This window comes from Hirundo rustica, chromosome Z (genome assembly GCF_015227805.2).
Source record: "Hirundo rustica isolate bHirRus1 chromosome Z, bHirRus1.pri.v3, whole genome shotgun sequence".
In the NCBI taxonomy this organism is placed as follows: domain Eukaryota; kingdom Metazoa; phylum Chordata; class Aves; order Passeriformes; family Hirundinidae; genus Hirundo; species Hirundo rustica.
In genome coordinates this window covers 1,350,242-1,370,857 of record NC_053488.1, presented here as the reverse complement: position 1 = coordinate 1,370,857, position 20,616 = coordinate 1,350,242, and the positions used below count along the sequence as shown (strand labels likewise).

Genomic DNA, 20,616 nt, shown 5'->3' with positions numbered 1-20,616 from the left:
ACTGCAGCTGCCTTTTATAGGAAGCATCTCTCGTTCCTAGAAAACTCTGGGATAATAAATCCCATGTGGCAAGACAAAGGCTTTCAGGGATCTGTCAGGATAGCTCTGTAGCCTGTCACAGCCTGTCTCTGCAGCAGCTGGCCTGTGATGGCATTTCTGAGAAATAAATATTCTATGCATGAAGGATGCCCTGCATTCCTCCTGACTTCACTGTGGAGTCACGGAGGAATGGAGGATTGGCCTGGGATTTTCTCAGTGTTTAACTGAAGGATAAGTAAGGAAGAGACACAAGTTTTCCAATTAAATGCTGTAAGTCAGTCAAGCCTAAACAGCTGATGCCATGCTGTTGGAAAGATGCACTTGTCCTTTTTTGGACAAAGGTGTTGGTTACACCTTTGAATAATTGAATTTCAGTTCGGGTGAGGAGAAGCCCGATGCGTGAAGTAGTTCTGCTTGAGGTCTGTATTTTAGAGATATTTCCCAATGACCTTACCTAGACATTGGCATTGGATATTAGCTCCTGGCTGTGTTGCTGTCAGGAAAATCCGCTTCCAACTTTCACCGTTTTGGTTGTGTGTGACAATGTAGCGTTCCTGTTTCTCTTGCCTTTGGAAGGCACAGCCTTCAAAGGAACTCATCATGTGAGCAAAAGCGTTTTAAGCTCTTAGCATCCATCCAGAGGAAGCAGAACACTGGGAAAAGCAATCTTTATTTTCTTTCCTTTGCTGGTGCTCAATCACCTTGCATAGGAGCAAGGTGTGCTGTTGTTGTCCTAGTAGCAGGTCAGGATGTTTATCTGGATGAACTGGAGCAAGAACTGGCTTGCTCTTGGGTCATCCCAGCCCCCTAAAGCTCTGGGTTGGTGCAGAGGGACTGGAAAACTGGGAACAGCCCTGGGGATGTGGGTGCTGAGGCACCACCAGTGTTGGGGGCAGCTCTGGGCCCAGAGGAGGGACAGGTTGGAAACGGGGGAAAATTCCTTCATGGAAAGGGCTGTCCAGCCCTGACAGCACTTCCCAGAGCAGTGGTGGAGTCCCCATTCCTGGGAATATTTAAAAACCGTGTGGATGTGGCACCTGGGGACAGGGGTCAGTGGTGGCCTGGGCAGTGACAAGGGAATGGTTCGATCTCATGGTCATGGAGACCTTTCCAATCTAAACAATTCCACAATTCAATGATCCTGTAAGAATTGTTATAGGAAGATCTAGTTTTGGTGTAATGTTGCTGTGCCAGCATGTTTTCGCCCAGAAGCTTCTTTTGGGGGCTGGGGTCCCTTGGTGTGGCTGGGACACAGGTGGATGTCATCCCAGGGGACAATCTGTGTGAAGTTGCCCTGCTGTACTGTCTTGGCACCGCCAGTCTGCTGCAGTCCAGATTTTGGAGAGCTTTTGGTGTGGAGGGGAATGGCTGGAGCCTCCTCCCTGAGAGAGGACGTGTGTGTCCAGCCTCCAGTGGGGTGATGGGAATGCATCACTGTCCTGTGGTCTTCTCATCACAGACTCACCACTTCTTAAATCATTTTGGCTGCAAGTTCCACTCTCCTGTTGCCCCACAACCCAAAGTGGGTTCCTTCTCCTTTGCTGTTCCTCACCTATCAAACTCACCACTTGTTTCCACAAGTTCAACAAGCCTGGAGCACCTTTGGGAGAAAGGGATTGAGCCTACAAGTGTCATAAAAAATGCTGGTTCTTATTATTTGCTGATGAAGGGTAAAACTATATAATTGCCAAAAAAAAAAAAAAAAATCGTCTTGCTAGAGCAAGAACCCCATTTAGATCACCCTTAATAATAGCTATTAATAATAATTATACATTACAGTAATGCTGATAATTACTGAGTTATAATAAGCAGTTTGCACATCCATTGACTTTTTCTGCTGATGATTCCTTCTTTAATGGTCACAGTAATGAGCACAACATGGGCTCTGTAAAATCATAGGATACTACGATGATTTAAGTCAGAACGGACCTTCAAGGTCCTCTAGTTCTACCCACTTGCCATGGGCAGTGACATCTTCCACTGCACCAGGTTGCTCCAAGTCTCATCCAACCTGGCCTTGAGCACTTTCAGAGATAAGAAAGATTTTTGAAGGTGATTTTCAGACCCCCAAAACTTACAAACTTTGTGCTTTGACAAAGTAGAGGGGAGGGAAGGGGGAAGTGGGAAAAAAAAAGGCAAATTTGATATTGATCTCTGTTTGTTATGATTGAGGAATGTACCTGGAGTCTGGGAATCTTTTGTGGTGGGTGCTGAGCCAACACAGAGCCAAGGGATCACAGCTTCATGAAGAGTTCTCACCAATATCTGTTTGCTCAGTGTGGGAAGATAGTAAATGCTTTGATGCTCAAGTGTGGGTTTGGGTTTTTCTTTGAAAACCTTTTTTGTACGTGTTTTGAGGGCGAGGTGAGGTGAGAAACCACCTCCAGGCACAGATCACCAGGAAGAGCAGGAGTTTTCTTCCTGTTGAGTGATGATTTACTTTAGAGAGAGGTGAAGGTACCAGAAGATGAATTGGTTTTAGAGTTTCCCACTAGAGATCCACAAGTATCTCAGATGTGTGATTTGTGTTTGTTTGCTGGACCTGGTGACTTCTGACAGACATGTTTCCTTTCAGTTTGCCATCTCTCCCCTTGCTACTTGACAAAATGCTCGTTGTGCACTGTGGTGAGCCCACCAAAATGAGGCGTGTGGTAGCTCTCCCTCTACTTCATTTTTATCTTGGGTATTCAAGGAGGGCATCCCCAGGGCAGTGCCCTGGGCTTGATTTCCTCCAGTGCCGCCCTCAAAAAAAACCTGAAATAGGGAAAAAAAACCAACATGTGGCTTGAGTGATGTGCAGCCCAATGAGATGAAGGAAAACCTCTGACCCTGCTCATTCCATCCTGAGTGATGCCACCTGTGTCATTTGTCCCCTGCCTCATGCCATCTCTCCCTGCCATCATACCCCTCCAGGACTTGGAGCCTCCTATCCTCCCAACTCCTTCTTTAGCACTTCCTGTTTGATAATTGGTGCATTCCATCTGGTAATTGGCACTAATTGGTGAAAAGGTGAGAAGCATGCCCTCCTCCACAGCTCCACGCTCTCTGGGGCTCCTTCTTTTTTATTTCTTCTTCTTTCTTTGTCCTTTCTAATACAGCTTATGATTTTTGCTCAGGAGCTAGTGTGTGATATTGGTCTATGTAATGAGCCTTTTTGACAGTCTGAGCACATTTGGGAATAATTCCTTGAGCAGATGAAATCCTTAGGCCAGAACTGCTCATTCTCAGCAGTTTCCAAATGGAGCCACAATTGTTCAGAAGTGACAGAGGAGAAAATAGTTCAGGAGCTGGAAAATACATGAGCTGGGAACAGATTTTTTTTTTCCCCCCCCTTCCCTTCTGGATGGCATGTGACTCACTCCATATTTGCTTAGCAATTTTATACTTGTCTCAAAGCAGACTGTAACTACCCATTCCTGGTGAAGGGGAGGGTGAGGGATGAAGCTGTTGTGTCCTGCAGAGTGCTCTCAGCTCCCACGTCTTCTCCCTCCCAGCTCTGGGGAGGCTGGAATATGAGATTTACCACAAGACACTGGGCCAAGGCCTATTTTTTTCCAAGCGTGGAATTATAAAATATCCAGAGCTGGAAGGGACCCATAGGATCATCCAGTTCAGCTCCTGTCCCTGCACAGACACCCCAACAATCCCACCCTGTGCACCCCTGGCAGCTCTGTCCAAGCTCTCCTGGAGCTCTGGCAGAGCCCAGCCCCTGTCCCTGCACAGACACCCCAACAATCCCACCCTGTGCACCCCTGGCAGCTCTGTCCAAGCTCTCCTGGAGCTCTGGCAGAGCCCAGCCCCTGTCCCTGCACGGACACCCCAACAATCCCACCCTGTGCACCCCTGGCAGCTCTGTCCAAGCTCTCCTGGAGCTCTGGCAGCCTCAGGGCCGTGCCCATTCCCTGGGGAGCCTGGACAGTGCCTGCACCCTCTGGGGGAAGAACCTTTCCCTGATATCCCACCTAAACCTGCCTGGCACAGCTCCAGCTGTTCGCTCAGTTCTGTCCCTGTCACAGGGAGCAGAGTTCAGTGCCATGCCCAGCCCAGGTCCAGGAGCTGGTGTTTTCCTTTCTTTGTGATGTTACGGCATTGAGCCCTGGAGAAGTAGGAAGGAGAAGAGAATTTTAAATCCCCTATGTCTTCTGCAGAGGCAGTTTTCTGCAGCGAGAGGGTTTAGAAGTGAATTCTGTTGTGATCTTTGTTTCACCTCCTCGCTGGACCATTTACAGTCACGCCATTAGCTCAGCATTATTTACTGCCGCTGCCCTAGAGGAACTTTTCAGTTATCATCCCCTTCCTTGCACTCGTCCGTTATCCCCAGCTTCTCACCTATATCCATCACAACTCGTGCTTTGGATTTATTAAATAAAGCATTTTAGTGTGAGACTTTTCTTCTCTTGTGCATGTGTCTGAAGGTTTTCTGTAGTTTGAGTTTTAAGCAGGAGGCTAGGAAATACGTCTGTTGTCCTTAAATGCAAGAATGTTACAGAAACGGAACATTTTTTGCATGCCCAGAAGCCCTAAACGCAACCACCTAGGACTGTTATAAATTGTACTGGAAATGCAGGTGTACAGCAGAAAATACCACAGTCTGTGCTAACCAATGGGCTCTGTCTGCTGAGCTTTTTTAAACCTTTTTTGCAATCGCTGGGAAATAATTCCTCGCTATCTTTTTCCTCCCGTTTCCTCAGGCCCCCTGTGTTCCCGGTGTGTCCCCTGAAGGGATGGAGAGCTCCTCAGTGGCGTCGGCCTCCTCGGAGGCGGGGAGCAGCCGCTCCCAGGAGATCGAGGAGCTGGAGCGCTTCATCGACAGCTACGTCCTGGAGTACCAGGTCCAGGGGCTGCTCACGGACAAGACCGAGGGCGACGGCGAGAGCGAGAAGACGCAGTCCCACGTCTCACAGGTGGGTGGAAGGCTCACTGTAGGGTGGGAGAGGGGCTGGGGGCACGCTGGTGGCTTCTAGGCTGGGTCGGGGATGTGTGTTCGCAGCTGAAGTAGTTTTTCCAGGTTTTGGATGTGAAGCAGGACGTGATAAAATGCTGGGTTTGGGGCAGCTCGCTTGTTCAGGGGTGTGTTTGGGGTCTACAGCTTGCTGGTAGCAGTCTCCTGATGCTGGGTTTGGTTTTTTACCACTGCACTCAAGGTGCATCACTGAAAGTGTTCCAGGCCAGGCTGGATGGAACTTGGAGCAACCTGGGGTAGTGGAAAGTGTCCCTGCCCATGGCAGGGGGGTGGAATGAGATGGGGTTTAAGGTCCCTTCCAGCCCAAACCATTCCTGCATATGAAGAATCCCATCTTTATCTGGTATCAGCAGGGTTTGATCTGACCTGAGTTCTGTAGGTTTGCTGGAGCTGAGGATCTGACCCAGAGCTCTAGACCTGTTTTGTATCATCTCAGTGTAAAGAAATTACCTAACAAAGGAACCTTTTAAAGAACAGATTTTAGTGAAGAGGTCTTTTACAAATTGAGGATCAAAGACCTTAGAAGTGGGAGAAAATATATTTAAAAATCTAGTGATCCAAAGTGCATTTTTGTAACCCCAGGCTGGAAGATGTCTTTGTTTGAAGTGACGCTTTGGAGGGGCTTCAGGTCAAACAGACAAGTTCTGCTTATTAATGTGTCAAGTTCAAAAGTAGTATTGAATTAGAAATAAATTAATAGACAAAGCTTTACAACCTCTTCCAGCCTGTCCACTGCTCTGCCAATAAGCCGAGGCTCTAGCTGCATCTTAAGGACAATAATTTCTAATTCTCATGGCAGCCCTTGTACATTTTTTGCACTAATATCCTTGACTGCAACAACCAAATCTATCTTCCAGTTGTAGAAATGGCATTTTAGCTTTCCTTCCCGGTCTTCCCTGGAAAAAAGGAGCTGCTGAGTTTTTAATGTCAGTTCTGAGTGTTCTCTTTCAAGATGGCTGGGTTTTGTTTTAAAAGAAAAATTCATAATAATGGAAGATCTGAACATTGAATCTTTTAATTAAACCACTTTTATGGGCACGTCAAATTAAGCAGCTAAATGAGGTTGTACCCCAGACCATTGATGCAGAAGTTTAATTAGGATTTATTGTGAAACTCCATCAAAATGCAGCATTTTGTATTTCTAGGGCTCTGTCTTGGACAAAAAGTAAGGATGGGTTTTTACTCCAGGCCAGTTGCATTTATCAAGCCATACCTTAATGGATGCACTAAGAAGGAATTATCCCTTTTCTCACAAAGGGGTTTTTTTTTTCGGTTTTCCACCTATAAGAAATAATCAGGAATTTTTATTTCGGATTTTCTCTTCCTGATCAGTTCTTAGCAAAGCAAGGAATAAACAGGCACATATCCTGCAGCTGACTGGAGTAACCCTGGTGGAAGCCAGCCTGATGGAAGGTGGCACGTTCCCTCTTAATCTGAGCTAGAGGGAGAAAAATGGATTTAAGGGAAAGGCATTCGGCTGAGACCAAGGAAATTGTTTTTAACTGCAAGGTTCTGCCAGCATCTAAATCTTTAATGCTGGGCAAGTTACTTAATCTCTCTGCAGTTTGTTTCTTTATGGCTGTGATGTTTTCCCTGCCTGAGAGTGGATAAATTCATTCACCCGTAAGGTGTGTGAGTTGCTTGGATGGTACCACATCCCTGGACAGCTGATGTCCTTGCTGGAGGTAGGAAGGAAAGACACATCCTCCACACTGCTCCCAGGGAAGCTGAATCCATCACCCCTTCAGAGAATCCCAAAACATGGATGTTCCCATGATGGGGATGTCCCCAGCCTTGTTCCCACCGGGAAAAAAGAGGAAAATTACAATTTTATTTTGCTGTGGAGATAATAATGAGTGAGCTTGTACCTTGAGAGATCTTTCCAGGCATGTGGTTGTACTCAAAACTGTTAAAGGAAATCGGGATATGTTTGGTTAAAGGCTCTCAAGAGTGATGTCATCACGAGCCTGTCCAGGGGGGTCAGCAGAACGGGCAGGAGAGTGATGGGCAGCTCTTTAAAGAGGGGAGACTGAAATTCCCCCCAGTCTGTGAGCTAGAACAGGCTCCCTGATGAGGGCAGTAGTGAAGACTTATTTTGTGGCCTCATCCATAGCTGTCAGGGAGCCCTCAGGTGGTTGTTTGTATGGAAATGACTTTCCATTTTCTTGGCACGTCGTCCTTGGTGATGCTACCAAGCACTGGGTGTCTCTGGAGCAGCCAAGTGCTCCCAGCATGGAAGACCTCAGAAGTGGGGCTGGTCAGTCTCTACTTTGTTGAAGGAGTGGCAAAATGACTTCAGAATTAAGCAGCATCTTTCGTGTTTTTCTAGTGAAAATTGTTGGGGATTTTTTCACCAGTATGATGCAGCCCTACATTACTTTCAGAGGAAAATCAGAAAAAAAAAAAAAAAAAAAGAAAAGAAAAGGCAACAAATGTCACCAAATTCAGTTATTTTGGTGGAGCCACTTTGCTTCTCAACCTTGGGGCAAGTTGGCCTAAGGATTTGTTGATCCCCTATGCCCACATCTGGCAATGGTCAAACCAACAGCTTCCGTGCTCACTTTATGTTTTGTTTATGATGAAAACACAGAGTGTTGGCCACTCAGGGCAAGTGTCTGTCCCTGAAGTGAACAGAGTTGGGAAAAGCAGAAATTTTCCAACTTCCCATGGAAGAATTCCATGGAAATGAGTGACAAAGTCAAGTCACCCTGGCATGTATCACGCACCTGGGATTCCAAACGCTGTCACAGTCAGCAGGGAGATGTTGGGGCTGTGTTTTGTAGCAAAGCACCGTATCAAGTGCTTTTCTACAGTTGTTCCTGCATCTTCCCTCTGCCCACTGTCAGCGGGTGGAGCATTTCCAAGCCAAAGCCTTTGGGATCACCCTCAAAAAGGAGGGAGTGCCGCACATGTACAGCAATGCCCGCGGCTGGACGGTGTTTTCTGTGCACTGTGGACTGACGCAGCAGTTTCACCCAGCCCAGCTATTATTTTACACAATCCCTTTTTTTATCCCTTTTGCAGTGGACGGCGGATTGTAGCGAGCAGCTTGATGGCAGCTGTTCCCCATCCCGAGGGAAGGGCTCGTCGTCCCACGAACATAACCAGGTAGGCTTTGTGTCTAGCTCCTCCTGACCAGACCTTCTCCTTTATTTCTTGCACTGCCTCACCTGGGAGGTGCTGCCAGCTTCCCCTCTCCTGTAGAAGGGGGGACGTGTCCCTCTGCTTGGCATCTGAAAGCTGGTTCCTGCCCAAACCATGGGGGGTGGGCGACACCCTGATGTGTGTTTGGATGCTTTCACCTGGAGCTTAAAGGGGAAAAAATAAGGAGTGTCACATTTATTCCAGAAGACTTTCTGATTGCCACCTGAGCGAGGAAGCTGTTAGGAGCCTCAGAGTGTACTTAGAAGCATGAGATGTAGCTGGAATGAGGGATTTTTCTGTATCTGGGCTTCTCTGTTGTGTGCTGCAGCACGAGGATGGTGTTACAAGGAAAAGCAGTAAACAGCTGAGAGAGTGAGCTGGCAGAAGAAGCAAAATTGCACGTGCTGAGAGCCTGTGTTGGTTGTGCAGTGGCAGGAACCAGGTGTGAGTCAGTTTTGGTGCTCGGATGCGGTGTGAGCACAGGGGAGGAGTGTTTACCAAGCGCTGCTGGGGGTGGCTGTCCCTCCTCATAGAACCCCCATAGAAGAGGGTTGGGTAGGGTGGGGGCTTGCATTTGATCATTGTCATCTGCTTGACGAGCTGCTGTGTCACCGTGAGACCATCAGCTCTGTGAGAGCAGCACTTGCCTGAGGAGATGTGAGACCGAGGAGTCTGAGGGAAGGGGAGATAGCATTTCCAGTTGCTGTGGCTGGTGGATGTCCCACCCAGAGCAGTGGCTTCATTTGGTGGCTTCCATGCTCTTTCTCTGCTTGATGTCCTCCAGATTTAATCTCATGTGTGGGGTCCATGAGGGGGAACTTGGGAGCCCCTTGCAGGGTTTACAAGAGGCTGTGCCAGTCTGGGCAGGGCATGTTGCAGCTCTCATTTTGGGCACAGCTTCCTCCCACACGGAGACGTGCTTGGCTGAGGGATAGGGGCTCATCCCCTCCCTGCCATGGCCCCGGGATGCTGGTACACCTGCACCCGACAAAGGCAGGGTGTTGTTGTGTAGGAGGGTGCCTGCTGAACAGAGGCGCTGCTTCGGATGAGCTCCTGGAGGTGCCAGACGGAATTGTGGATTTAATTTGTCGCACCTTTGATCTGCTTCAAAATATTCAGCAGCAAAACCTCATCCAGGCTGCCTCCCAGCACTGCAGACAGCTGCTGGATGTTCAGCTGGGAGGCTTGGGCTTTTCCATTGGGCTTCTTTGGGCTTTCCCTGGGGAAGAAGGTCCCTGGCTCTTCACCTAAGGGCTGGTGGGGACCCCAGGAGGATGCAGGAGTCGTGCATAAGTGGTACTTTCCTGACATCCTCCATCTGCCTGGTGCTGTGCACTCTTCTGTTTCAGTTTAGGTGGGTTTTGTTGTTTGTGTTTTTTTTTTTTTTCATTATCTTGATGATTTTTGTTTTTTATCCTGGGAGTTAAATGTATTTGATCTCCTCCTACAGGGAGCTCCTTTCCTAAACACAAACACCATTCGCTGATGCCCAAGCTGCTTACCCTGTGTTTGGGCTCTCTCCCAGCCTGCAGCAGAGATAGTAATTATCTCTCTCCATGTTTGGCTTCCTTTAACTGTGAGTAACAAATTTTCCTTGGCACCAAAGAGGAGCTGCAAGCTATTGTTCCTCTGTCCAGGCAAACATTTCTCTCACTGTCACTGCTACATGAGTGAAACACCGCTGGTGAGGACCAAATACAGTTTATTACCATTTCTGGCTGTTTCCACTATAAGCTCTCAATATTAAAAAAAAAAAAAAAAAAAAAAAAAAAAAAAAAAAAAAATCATTAATAAGATGTTTGTCTTGAATTAAAATTACCAATCACTTTTCAAAACTGCTAAGGAAGAAGCCAGCTAATTATTTTCCAATGAAGGAAAGGGTTTTGTTTTGTGGGTGGTTTTTTTTGTTTTCCTTGGGGTTTGTTTGGTTTCATTTGGTTTTGATTGTTTTGGTTTGATTTGGGTTTTTTGGTTTGGTGGTTTTGGGGTTGTTTTTTTTTTTTTTTTTGATTGTTGTTTATTTTGTTTTTTTGTATTTGACGGGTTTGGGCAGAAAATGGAATTCCTAATTTTCCTATTGTGTTTCCAGCTGAGGTCTCTGTTTTGCCAGTCTTAGTTGAAAAATACTTGGATGTGAGATTTCTGCTGGCTTCAGCTAATGTGAAAATGTGGGTTATGTATCAGTGACCATGGTATGCCTCACGTGGTTCTAACCTGGCCATCAGAAAGGACATTTATATGGAAATCTACGTTAGTCCTGGAAATATATTCAGCATGTGGTTCACTTTCTGTGAAGACAGTGTAGTTCAGGCTTGCTTTTTCAGATGTAATTGGCTTCCTAAAGGTTACAGGGAAGCCTAGAGAGGAGATGACTTTCCTACGCCTGAAAACTCCCCTATGCCTCCCTGAGTACTTGCCTCCCTGAGTACTTGATGCCTTTGAAATTCTGGGCTGTACGATCCAGCAAGGTTAAGAAAAATAAAAGAAAGATTTTGTGTGTGTGTTATGCATTTATATATAGTGTGTGTGTATATAGGCATCTATTGGCTGTTGTACAAATGTGGGGCTGAGAGCAATTTCTGAATAAAATACAATGTAATGGTAAAAATGAGCTGTCTTGATCCAATCTGCAGTCCAGGATTTTCCTAAATTGCTGGTTTCTGATGTTGTTGGGGGGTCTCTGGAAAAGAGCACCCCAGACTTGCCCTGCTCTTACACTACTTGGTGAGACATATATTAGCAGCTGTGTGAGACTTGGATGGATGTCAGTTCCCATAGGCTGGCAGATAGGGATCGTGTACGAAGCAGTGGCTTAAAAACAGAGAAAATTCCCCCTGAAACTTCCCGGTCTCTCCAGTTCTGTGGGCGGGTGGCTGTGAGAAGATGGTCTGCTCATGAAGGGATCTCCTGAGATACATTTTGTGAACTCATGTGCTGAGAAAATCCTGGTCTCACAATTACATTCAGCTCATCTGTAATTCTTGTTTCCCACTGGGATTTCTCTGTTTGCTGCATGGTGTGGCCATGTTCCACTCAACCCCCAAGGAAGTTTGCCAGGTCTCACCACATGTGATCTTCTCGGACGAAGACCAGGCACTCAAAATACGATCTGAGCACCTTACTGCCTCTAAAAACGAGGAAGGTTTAGATGATGGAAAAATTTTAAACCCTTTTATGTTTGGATTTTTTTTTCCCCCAAAAAGAGCCAGTGGGAAGATTTTATATAATACTTTATTTGCATTCCCCTTGTGAGGCTGTGGCGAGTAGGAAGCTCTTTGATATATTTCTGAGAGCAATTCATTAAGTAAAAGAATTCTGGTATGGTGCATATTGAGGGAGCCAGCAGAGCTCTTGGTACATGAAAGGCCTGGCAGGAACTCCATCCCAGGCTCCCCTTATGTAAAGAGCATTAACAAAAACCAGAACAACTCTGCAGGTTTGTGCTGTTTTCTCCGGGTGGTGGGAGAGGGAGAGCTGAAAATCCTCCTTCCTGGCCAAGCCCCTCACTTCCCCCCGTGGTGGCTGGCTGTCACCCATCATCACCAAGCAAAAACCTGTGTTGTTGGCAGTAAACATGGATTTGCTTTCTTTGCACTGCTCGTGTCCATGCCCCTCCAGGTGCAGCAGGAGCTTGGTACAAGGTTTGGGCCCTCAGAGGCTTCTGCAGCTGATGGTCATGCTGCCGATCTACTAAGCAGTGAAGGAGCAGGCAGGGTGTGTGGATCACACCTGATGATCCCACACCTTGCTTGTGGCACCCTTGTCCTGTCTTCCCTGAGGAGCTGGTGGAGAAGGAGTTGACTTGTTTTGCCCTGCTGTTAAATCAGCAGAAACAGCAGCACGTGGCGGAAGGGTCGGGTGGTGGGCTTGCACTCTTGGGCCTTGGCTGGAGGTCATAGTGCCTGGGGTAAAGAGCATCCCTAACTGTGCTAACATAACAGTTCTGACAAGGGCCTGGAGGGACAAGGGGGGACGGCTTCCCACTGGGAAGGACAGGGTTAGAGGGGATATTGGGAAGGAATTGGTGTCTGGGAGGGTGTTGAGGCCCTGGCACAGGGTGCCCAGAGCAGCTGTGGCTGCCCCTGGATCCCTGGCAGTGTCCAAGGCCAGGCTGGACAGGGCTTGGAGCAGCCTGGGACAAGGGAAGGTGTCCCTGCCCATGGCAGGGGATGGAATGAGATGAGCTTTAAGGTTTTGTCATTCCATGTCCATGTTTTGTAGTCATGGCTGGAAAAACTGCCATGTTGCCGCTGCAAAGGCTACAGGAGGTGTGGGGAGATGTGTGAAGGCTGTCTCTTGGGTAACAACCGATTTCAATGCACAGAGGAACTCAGTTTTAATGGAGAGTAAAAAATTCAAATTATCTATGCAGATTTCTTTTGCATCTCCAGAGAATATTTTTTTGCAGGCATCACTGCTGCTTGACTTCCTGGGATCAACCACCAGGAGATCCTCCCTGGTGGATGCTGCAGAAGCAGGTGTGGAGGGATCATGGTCTTGGACAGAGGCTGTCACTGGGTCCAGATAACCAAAGTTAGCAGTGAAATTGTCCTGCTGGCTTAAGTCCAGTGACATCAGCAGGCAGCCTGTAATGCCCCAAATTCTTGGCTAACCAGATTGGGCTGGAGAGACAGTGGATTGGCAGGATCTCTTGACTAAATCTGTAATTCATTTTCCCTGTGATGCTGGACAGCCTGTGTCTCACTTGAGTTGCCCATCCTTGGGTCCGGATCTAAAAGAAAATGAGTGATTACTCCAGAAGGGCTTTTAAAGATTATAAAATCTTAAGGGGGTGGAATGGACGTTAAAAATCAGCCACCTGCCATAGGCAGGGACGCCTTCCACTAGAACAGGTTGCTCAGGGCCTTGTGTGCTGTGAGCACTGCCAAGGTTGGGGCATCCACAGCTTCCCTGGGCAACCTGGGCCAGTGTCTCACCACCCTCACAGTACAAACATTCTTCCTAATATCCAGTCTAAATTTCCCTTCTTTCAATTTGCGCTCATTACTTCCTGTCCTGTCACTTTAGTTCTTGATGCAGGGTCCCTCTCCAGCTTCTCTTTAGGCTCCCTTCAGATACTGGAAGGTGCTGTGAGGTCTCTACACAACCTTCTCTTCTCCAGGCTGAACAGCCCCAGCTTTCTCAGCCTGTCTCCACAGGTGAGGTGCTCCAGTCCTTTTATCAGCCTCATGGCTTCCTCTGGACTTGCTCCAACAGTTCCATGTTTGGGGAATATATTTGGGGCTCTCTGTCTCATTGGCTTGCTCATGTTGTAGCCTAGCGCCAATTTGTACATTGAATTTGGCTGAGGTTGTCCACCATGCTGGGGATCTGTTGGACAGGTGTGTGCTGGCTGATGCTGCAGACACATTTTGTGTTTCCAAAAGAGAAGGAGAAAGCAAGAGACAGACTCTGGCTTTGCCAGTGGGTACATGTTGATGTATGCCTGCCTGATGGAGGTAGAAAGTAGAATTTCGAGTGGGGTGACCAAGCCCATGACCAAAGAGCAGCTTTATGAAACCAGTCACTTTTCTGCCTGTAATTGCTGGGTGTAATTTCTTCCTCGTTTAGTGAATGCAGCCCTGCTCAATTATGATTGGAGAGGACTGCTGAGAAGGAAATAAGTCCTTTAGCTATTGTGTAGGTGTAACTTTCTCTGGGACTTCTGTTTGGGCTCGGCCTCATGAAGCAGCAGTGCCTCATGTGAAGCAGACACCTGCTTGGGTGTCAGGAGGTCTGGGAGGGAGATGCTTCACTGCTTTGCTGCCTGCTTTGGAGAAGGGTTGCTTCTTGCTGAGGGTGGGGAGAAGTGTCTTCTGGGCCTGATGTCACCAGTGACTCACATGAGAGGTTACCTTGTCACCCTCATTTTCCATGTGGGTAGAGAAGAACGGGTGATGCCTGTCTGCCCATTGTAGAGCTTCCCGTACTCTCATTTTTGTGAGACTTGGTTTGCCTTTGAGGTCTCCCTCTTCCCAGGTTTGGATGAATAGGTCAGTCAGTGCTGAAGCTCTAGGCAGGGAAGGGATGACATGAGCCATTTCCTCTGAGCCTGAGAAAAGGCCTTGCTGATGGGGTTTCCACGGCATGTCTGGAGTTCTCAGGGCCATTCTGAGAGCCCTCAGTGTTCCTCCTCTTCACCCTTGTGTGTAAGTGAGATATCTAGCACATCCTTGGCTAGCATGGCTCTTCCACTGTTGTCCAAAGAACACTACCACGCAGCCTTGGTCCTTTCCCAGGCAGTCCAGAAAGATCTTGTAAACTTCCTACTTCCAAGTCCATCAGGTCCTTTGGTCCTGTATTACAACACGAGTGTAGATAAAATCTGTCTTGGTTTAGGGTAAATTTGGGAGAAAACCTTACTTTCCCTGGAAGAAGAGCTCAAAGTGATGTTTGGTGTCCCTTCTGCAGATTGGAGAGGCCTGGAGAAGGTGGACATAGACCTGAGAAGGGAAGGAACAGAGCCAAAGGGGTTGGAGTTTCTGCATGACATTTTAATAGCAGTTTCTGGTGTTCTTACAGCTTTATGTAATACTTTGAAGAAAAAGAGGAAGAAGAAGCTAGAAAGTTCACTCTACTAAGATATTTAGGGTAATCTTGTGGTTGTTTTTTTGTTGGGCTTTTTTTAAAGGTATGGTTTGAGTTATTAAAATAATTAAGCCTTTGGTTTTCCTTATTAAAATCAGAGTGTTTTTTCTGGAATAGGTCTAGGGAGATACTTGGAGTGCACTGCAAAAATTCTGTGTAACGGGAAGATTTGGCAGCAGCACAAACTGGGTGTGTGAAAACCCCCACTGCAGAAAAGCCTCAAAAAGGGCCTTTTACACAATAGCTGTTTTCTGTTCTGACCAGGAATAAGATCAAATTTGAGGAAACATTTGAAGGACGCCCCACAACTTGATCTAGGGATCTCCTTAGGTGCAGGTGTGAGACCCTTGTTGTGCTGGGGAATATCTCAGAGCTTTTTGGGGGCCTGAGAACTCTGCCAGCTTCCTGTTCTTTTTTCCTCTGGCCCACCTATGAATGCTGTACATTGAATATTGAAATTTTTGCATACAACCGAACATGAATCCCATCCAGAATCCAATGATACCTTCAGGACACTTAAAACTTGTGCTGCTGCCAGGGTTGATCTACATCTCTACCAGCACAGCCCACTTCACCCATACTTATCTTCACTGAGAGCAACCACGTAAGTGATCGCTGTGTTTCCATTTATGGCTTCTGCACTGGGGAAACTTATCTTCTTTTTCTGCAAATAGGATTTTCAAACTTGCACTGAAGCAGCAGAAAATATTAACTCTTGAGCTGGCAAAGGCAGCAGGATTAATTAGTTCATGCCTCAAAGAGCTCGCTGCAAAGGTGAAAATTGCAGTGTAAGTGAAACATATGATTATTGCTAATTAAAATGCAAATGTTAGATTTGACAGCTAGTTTCTGAAGGAGGGCTGCTGGCAGTGGTAATGTGCATGAGCCTGGCTGTTCCTGAGAAGGTGCAGAGCTTGGCCAGAAGGATTGGCATGGGTTTGAGCAGCTTCCGGGATTCAGTCTCTATAGGGATGGCGTTTTCCCTCCCAGTCCCAAAGTGTGGCTCAGAGGTCCCGTCTCCTGCTGGTGAGTGTAGACCACAAATGGTAGGTGGAGGAGCCCAAATAAGATCTGTGAGCAGGAGTTCAAGGGCTGTTTGGGGAATTGGGAGAGACTGGGAGAGCTTTGGTTTTTTGGCGGCCAGATGATGGAGAATCAGATCAGCAAGAGGCAAGGGGTAGAGAGCTTGTTTCTTCAGTGTTTGTCAGCTTTGGCAGTCTGTTCCTGAAGCAGGGTGGGTTTGGTTAGCAGGAGCTCTGTGTGGTGCAGGATGGAGGAAAAGCAGTGCCACATCTCACCAGTGCCAAGTCATGGCTTTCTGCTGGACTCCAGCTGCCTCTGGAGTCTGGGAATGGGTTTTGATGGGCTTTGCAATGATACTAGTAGAGGGGGTTTGCTGCTTGTGTGCTTTTTAAGGAATAATCATTACCTGCATGTTCTCACCCACTCCTTGAGCATCAGCCATGAGCTTGGTGTGAGTGACCCAGCTCCCACAGGAGGTCTGCAGAGAGGGTCCATTTTAGCATGAAACTGCTTTATTGCAGGACACAAAGCCACCAGAAACGCCTGGGATTGTTTCTGGGGGGGTCGTATTTTCATTCTGGAGATTTCAATCCCCCTCAGTAAGGTACCAGTAAAAAGTTATTAATCTATGGCAATTGGTCAGAAATTTGGGGAAACACTGAGCTTGGCTGTGCTGATGAGTTTGAGCGTGAGTGTATTCGGGCCATACTCAGTCTGAACCGTTTGCATCTTCAGCAGACGTTTCAACAGCTTTTAGTGTAGCAATTTTATTTTAAAAACAAATTCGTTTTCAAAATTAGTATCAGTGCTTGATAAAGGTAAGGAAGGTAAACAGGGTGAAAGCCCCAGGCCAAGAATTAGAGCCAGGAGACCAGCTGGTTTATGAAGATCACCTGTGATTGTGATCTAATTGGTTTGTGCTGTATTCAGTGGCTTTTCTTGATGGACTTTGATGAATTTGGTGATACCAATATTCTCGTTTCCCACAACAGTTTTGTTGTGGCCAGCTGCATTTCCGGAATTTGAAGCATCTTGGGTTGTCTGCAGAAGACCAAATCTAAAAGATGGGTCTACTGAATACAGGTGAACAGTTTTTATTTTCAGTGTGTCTTTCGAAGCAAAGGGTGCATGTGCTGACCTGGTCCAGCTGTAGCATTTGGCACAGAAATTTTGTATGTGTGTGTGAACAAGATGTTCAGTGTGTAGGACACTATTAATCCTTCAAACATCAGGCAGTGAAGGTGCATTTCTTCCGGCCACCTTTTCAGCTGGGCACATTTCCCATGTCAAAGGAGCACATTTCCCATGTCAAAGGAGGTATTTTTTGCTTCTCAGGATGCCTACAAGATTGGGTCTTCCCCAGGGCTTCCTAAAGTGCCTTGCCTGACATCCACCACTTTTTTTTCCCCCTTCTTGCCAAGTGAACAACTCCTTTTGTGCCATTTGGTATATCTCAGCCATTGGAAGATTTGGGTCAGGGTGTGGTAAGAAGGGAAGAAGGTGCTTTAATTATCAGTGGGAATAACCACAACCTTCCCAATTTCATTTATATACTACTTGAAAATCAGATAATCACCTCTTTTGAAGTCAATACCGCAATGTATTTGAACTTGCTTGAAACTTACTAGGTTGTAGGGTGGAGAATGTCCAGCTGGACAATGCAGAAACCAGCGTGGGGTGTTTTGTTTCCTGTTCCTTGTGTTGGGTGAATACTTCCATGTTTCATGTGCATCAGGGTCCATGTTGGACCACTGGGTCGCATCACCTTAGGTAGTTCAGGTTCTGCTGTGAAGTTGTCTTCCTCTGCCTCATCCAAGTCAGGTGGCAGTGGTGGAGCTGGGACCTGGTCTGTGCCCTGAAATAAGTGGCCTGGACTTGGCTGTTGTGTTCAAAAGCAGTTTGGGCGGTGGATCCTTTTGGTTTTGAAAGCCAAGGTGGCTCTGCCCTTGCCTTAGCCCGTGGCAGCGTCTGCAGAACCTCATGTAGCCCCATGAGAAGGTCTGAGACATAAGAAACCCTCTTGAAGTTGTCAGGTCTCACACCAGTCCTAAAACATTTGTATTTCCCAGATTTTTCAGAGTACTTGGGAGAGTTGAATATTCTGCACATTATGATATCATGGGGTTTTACTCATTTTAGGTCACTTCAAAAGCCTTTCTCAAGCCTCTGAGCAAAGCTTTTGGAGCAATTGACCTTGACAATATCCCCCTTCCTCCCCAAGAACCTTGTGGGGAGTTTGGGTAGAGCTGGTCAGGTGAGTTATTCTGGTTTTCAGATGAGTCATTATGCCTTGAGGGCTGAACAAGAAACCTGCAGCTTGCTTGACAGCGTAACAAGTGAGAGAATAAAGGAGAACATCAGGCACAGCTCCTTAAGAGACAAAAAATAATTATTTGTGTAATGTGTCTCCTGGTGAACTACAAGAGTCCTCAGCCGTGTGAGTAACTGGACTCCAATAGTGGGCTGAGCAGCAGGAAAAGTGACTGAGAAGTTTATTTGGGCCTGGGAGGGGATTTAAGGGAATGGAATGGAATGGAATGGAATGGAATGGAATGGAATGGAATGGACCCTGAGATTAGCTCAGTTGATCAGAGCATGGTGCTGAAAACACCAAGGTCATGGGTTTGATCTCTGTGTGGGCCATTCACTTAAGAGTTGGACTTGATTGTCCTTGTGGGTCCCTTCCAACTCAGACTATTCTGTGATTCTGTAAAACAATGGAATGGAATGGAATGGAATGGAATGGAATGGAATGGAATGGAATGGAATGGAATGGAATGGAATGGAATGGAATGGAATGGAATGGAATGGAATGGAATATTTCAGTTGGAAAGTACCAACCATCATCCAGTCCTACTGCCTGCTCGACTCGAGGGCTGACCAAAAGTCAAAGTGTGTTATTGAGGACATTGTCCAAATACCCTTCAGCAGCTTTAGAGGATGTGGGGTTGATGAATGTGCATAATTAATCTTCATGAAGATAGAGAAGGTAAGTATTATTTTTCCCCATGCATACACTAGAACACCAGGGCCAAATCTCACCTTCATCAGAGCCTCCCACAGTGTCACCCCTTTGCAATGTGTAAATGGAACATGTTAAAGGACTCAGAGGAAGCCCCACAATCAGGATGCTGGTCAAGGGCATGGTTTTGTAGGTGCAGGCACTAGCGGCCTGGGAGCTGGAGATCTCCTGTTCCTCCAGGTCGGTGGTTTTGGAGTGTGTGCGACGGAGTTGCCCTCAACTAAAGCAACCTGTTTGTTGTTTCCAGGAAGAGTGGGATCACAGCAGCAGTGGGAGCACAGGATCCCGGCCGGGGTCGGGCTCCAGGCAGGGCTCTGGATCCAGGTCTGGCGGCCACAGGAGAAGCAGCCAGTTCAGGCAATCAGCCAAGGTATACCTGGTAGCGACGTGCTGAAGTCGTGTCCTGTGCTTGCTGCTTCTTGGAGGCATCCCCCTCACGACGCGTTTGTGGTGTGTGTCACACGCAGGTGTGGGTGCATGCCACCTGTGAAGGGCGCTTCAAAGACCTGTTTAATTCACTCAGGCTGTGTGTGTGAGGTGTGCTGAGTGCCTTAGCGTTGGGAAAGAAGTCCACAGTCAGCCAGTTAAGTGCAAAGGAGCTCAGGGGGGGTTTTCTGCCTTGGAAGTCTTGGAGAATTTCAGTTTTGGGAAATCAAGAGATGTCTGTAATTATTTGCTGGCAGGTCTTCAGTAGAAGTTGAAAGATGAGTAGACAGCACGTAGATGGTGTAAAATGGTGACCCTGTGTCCAGCTGCTTTCTGTGTGAGCTATCTGCAGGGCTAGATGGGGAGTTACCTTCATTCCCTGCAAAAGACTGTAAGAATTCACTTTTTACGGTTTTAGATTCATCCTTGAACTCAGACTAGGGACCATTCCTGTTAGTTTCAGTTAGTTTCTCTTGGAGTCTTTCTCCTGTATGCACATGTGAGCACCAGTTGTGCCAGAAGTGGATGGCAGACTCTGAGGTTTGGAACCAGTGTTCAAAGTCCTGGTCCATTCATCCATTTCATCCTCCTGAAGATCATGAAGAAATACCTTTTCCTCCATGCTGTAGTGAGAGAGAGCCCACAGAACCAGGTTGTATCTGGAAAGTGATGGTCCTTTCCAGTGGGAATGAGACTCAACATATCCTTTCCTCTTTGAGTGGGGATAATACTGTCTTCCTCAAAATTTCTATATTTTTTTCTGCATTTTTCATGCAAAAACTTGTGGTTTTCAACATTGGAGCCTTTTCTGACAGTTCAATACCTATCTCATCTTCCTTTATTTTCTACTAAAGTGCAGCCAGGGGTTTTAGGCAGGAGAAGGAGGAAAAGTGGGGGAAGCTCCTCAAGCTCAGAGCTGTTAAAATGCTTAAGTAATACATGGCACAGGATAATGCTTGAATTTATAGCAGGGATCCAGGTGGCCACTTGGTGTTGTTCTGTGTGCAGTGATGATTTAACCTGGTTTCAGTTGTGCAACAAAGGGCACGATTTCGTATTTGTTTTCTGGAGGATGGCAGCGAGGAGCGGGGAGAGGTGGGACGCTGAGCTGGGCTTTGGAAAGCTGCTGCATGCATGCAAATGCTGACTTTGTGGGGAATTCGCTGAAGCTGCATGCATAGTAAACAGCCAGAGTCCACGTGGGCCTGTCCCTGTTTGTGTGGGCAGCTCCAGGGGCTGGGCAGCAGTGGATGGAGATCATTTGTGCTCACAGGGGCAGGAGGACAGGGGTTGTGGACGTGCATTTAAACCACACTGTTTGCAGGATCTGTTTTACTGGATGTCTCATTTCTCAGAGTACTGGTGTTACTCTCGAAAGCGTCTCTCTCAATTATCATTCCAAGTGAATTAA

The 20,616-nt window shown here is 47.0% G+C and overlaps 1 protein-coding gene across 7 annotated transcripts in view; it reads left to right on the top strand.

The window, feature by feature from the left end:
- Positions 1 to 20,616, top strand: part of CTIF (cap binding complex dependent translation initiation factor) — a 148,378-nt gene that overhangs the window by 22,987 nt on the left and 104,775 nt on the right. For 6 of the 7 annotated variants that reach the window (XM_040090466.2, XM_058424145.1, XM_058424147.1 and 3 more), the window contains 2 exons: positions 4,731 to 4,943; positions 8,027 to 8,110. In XM_040090466.2, coding sequence (XP_039946400.1) covers positions 4,764 to 4,943; positions 8,027 to 8,110 — 264 coding nt within the window. In that variant the 5' untranslated portion in view covers positions 4,731 to 4,763. Of the gene's footprint in view, positions 1 to 4,730; positions 4,944 to 8,026; positions 8,111 to 19,026; positions 19,150 to 20,616 lie in introns of all 7 variants that reach the window. The other variant, XM_058424148.1, reaches the window with a different exon arrangement.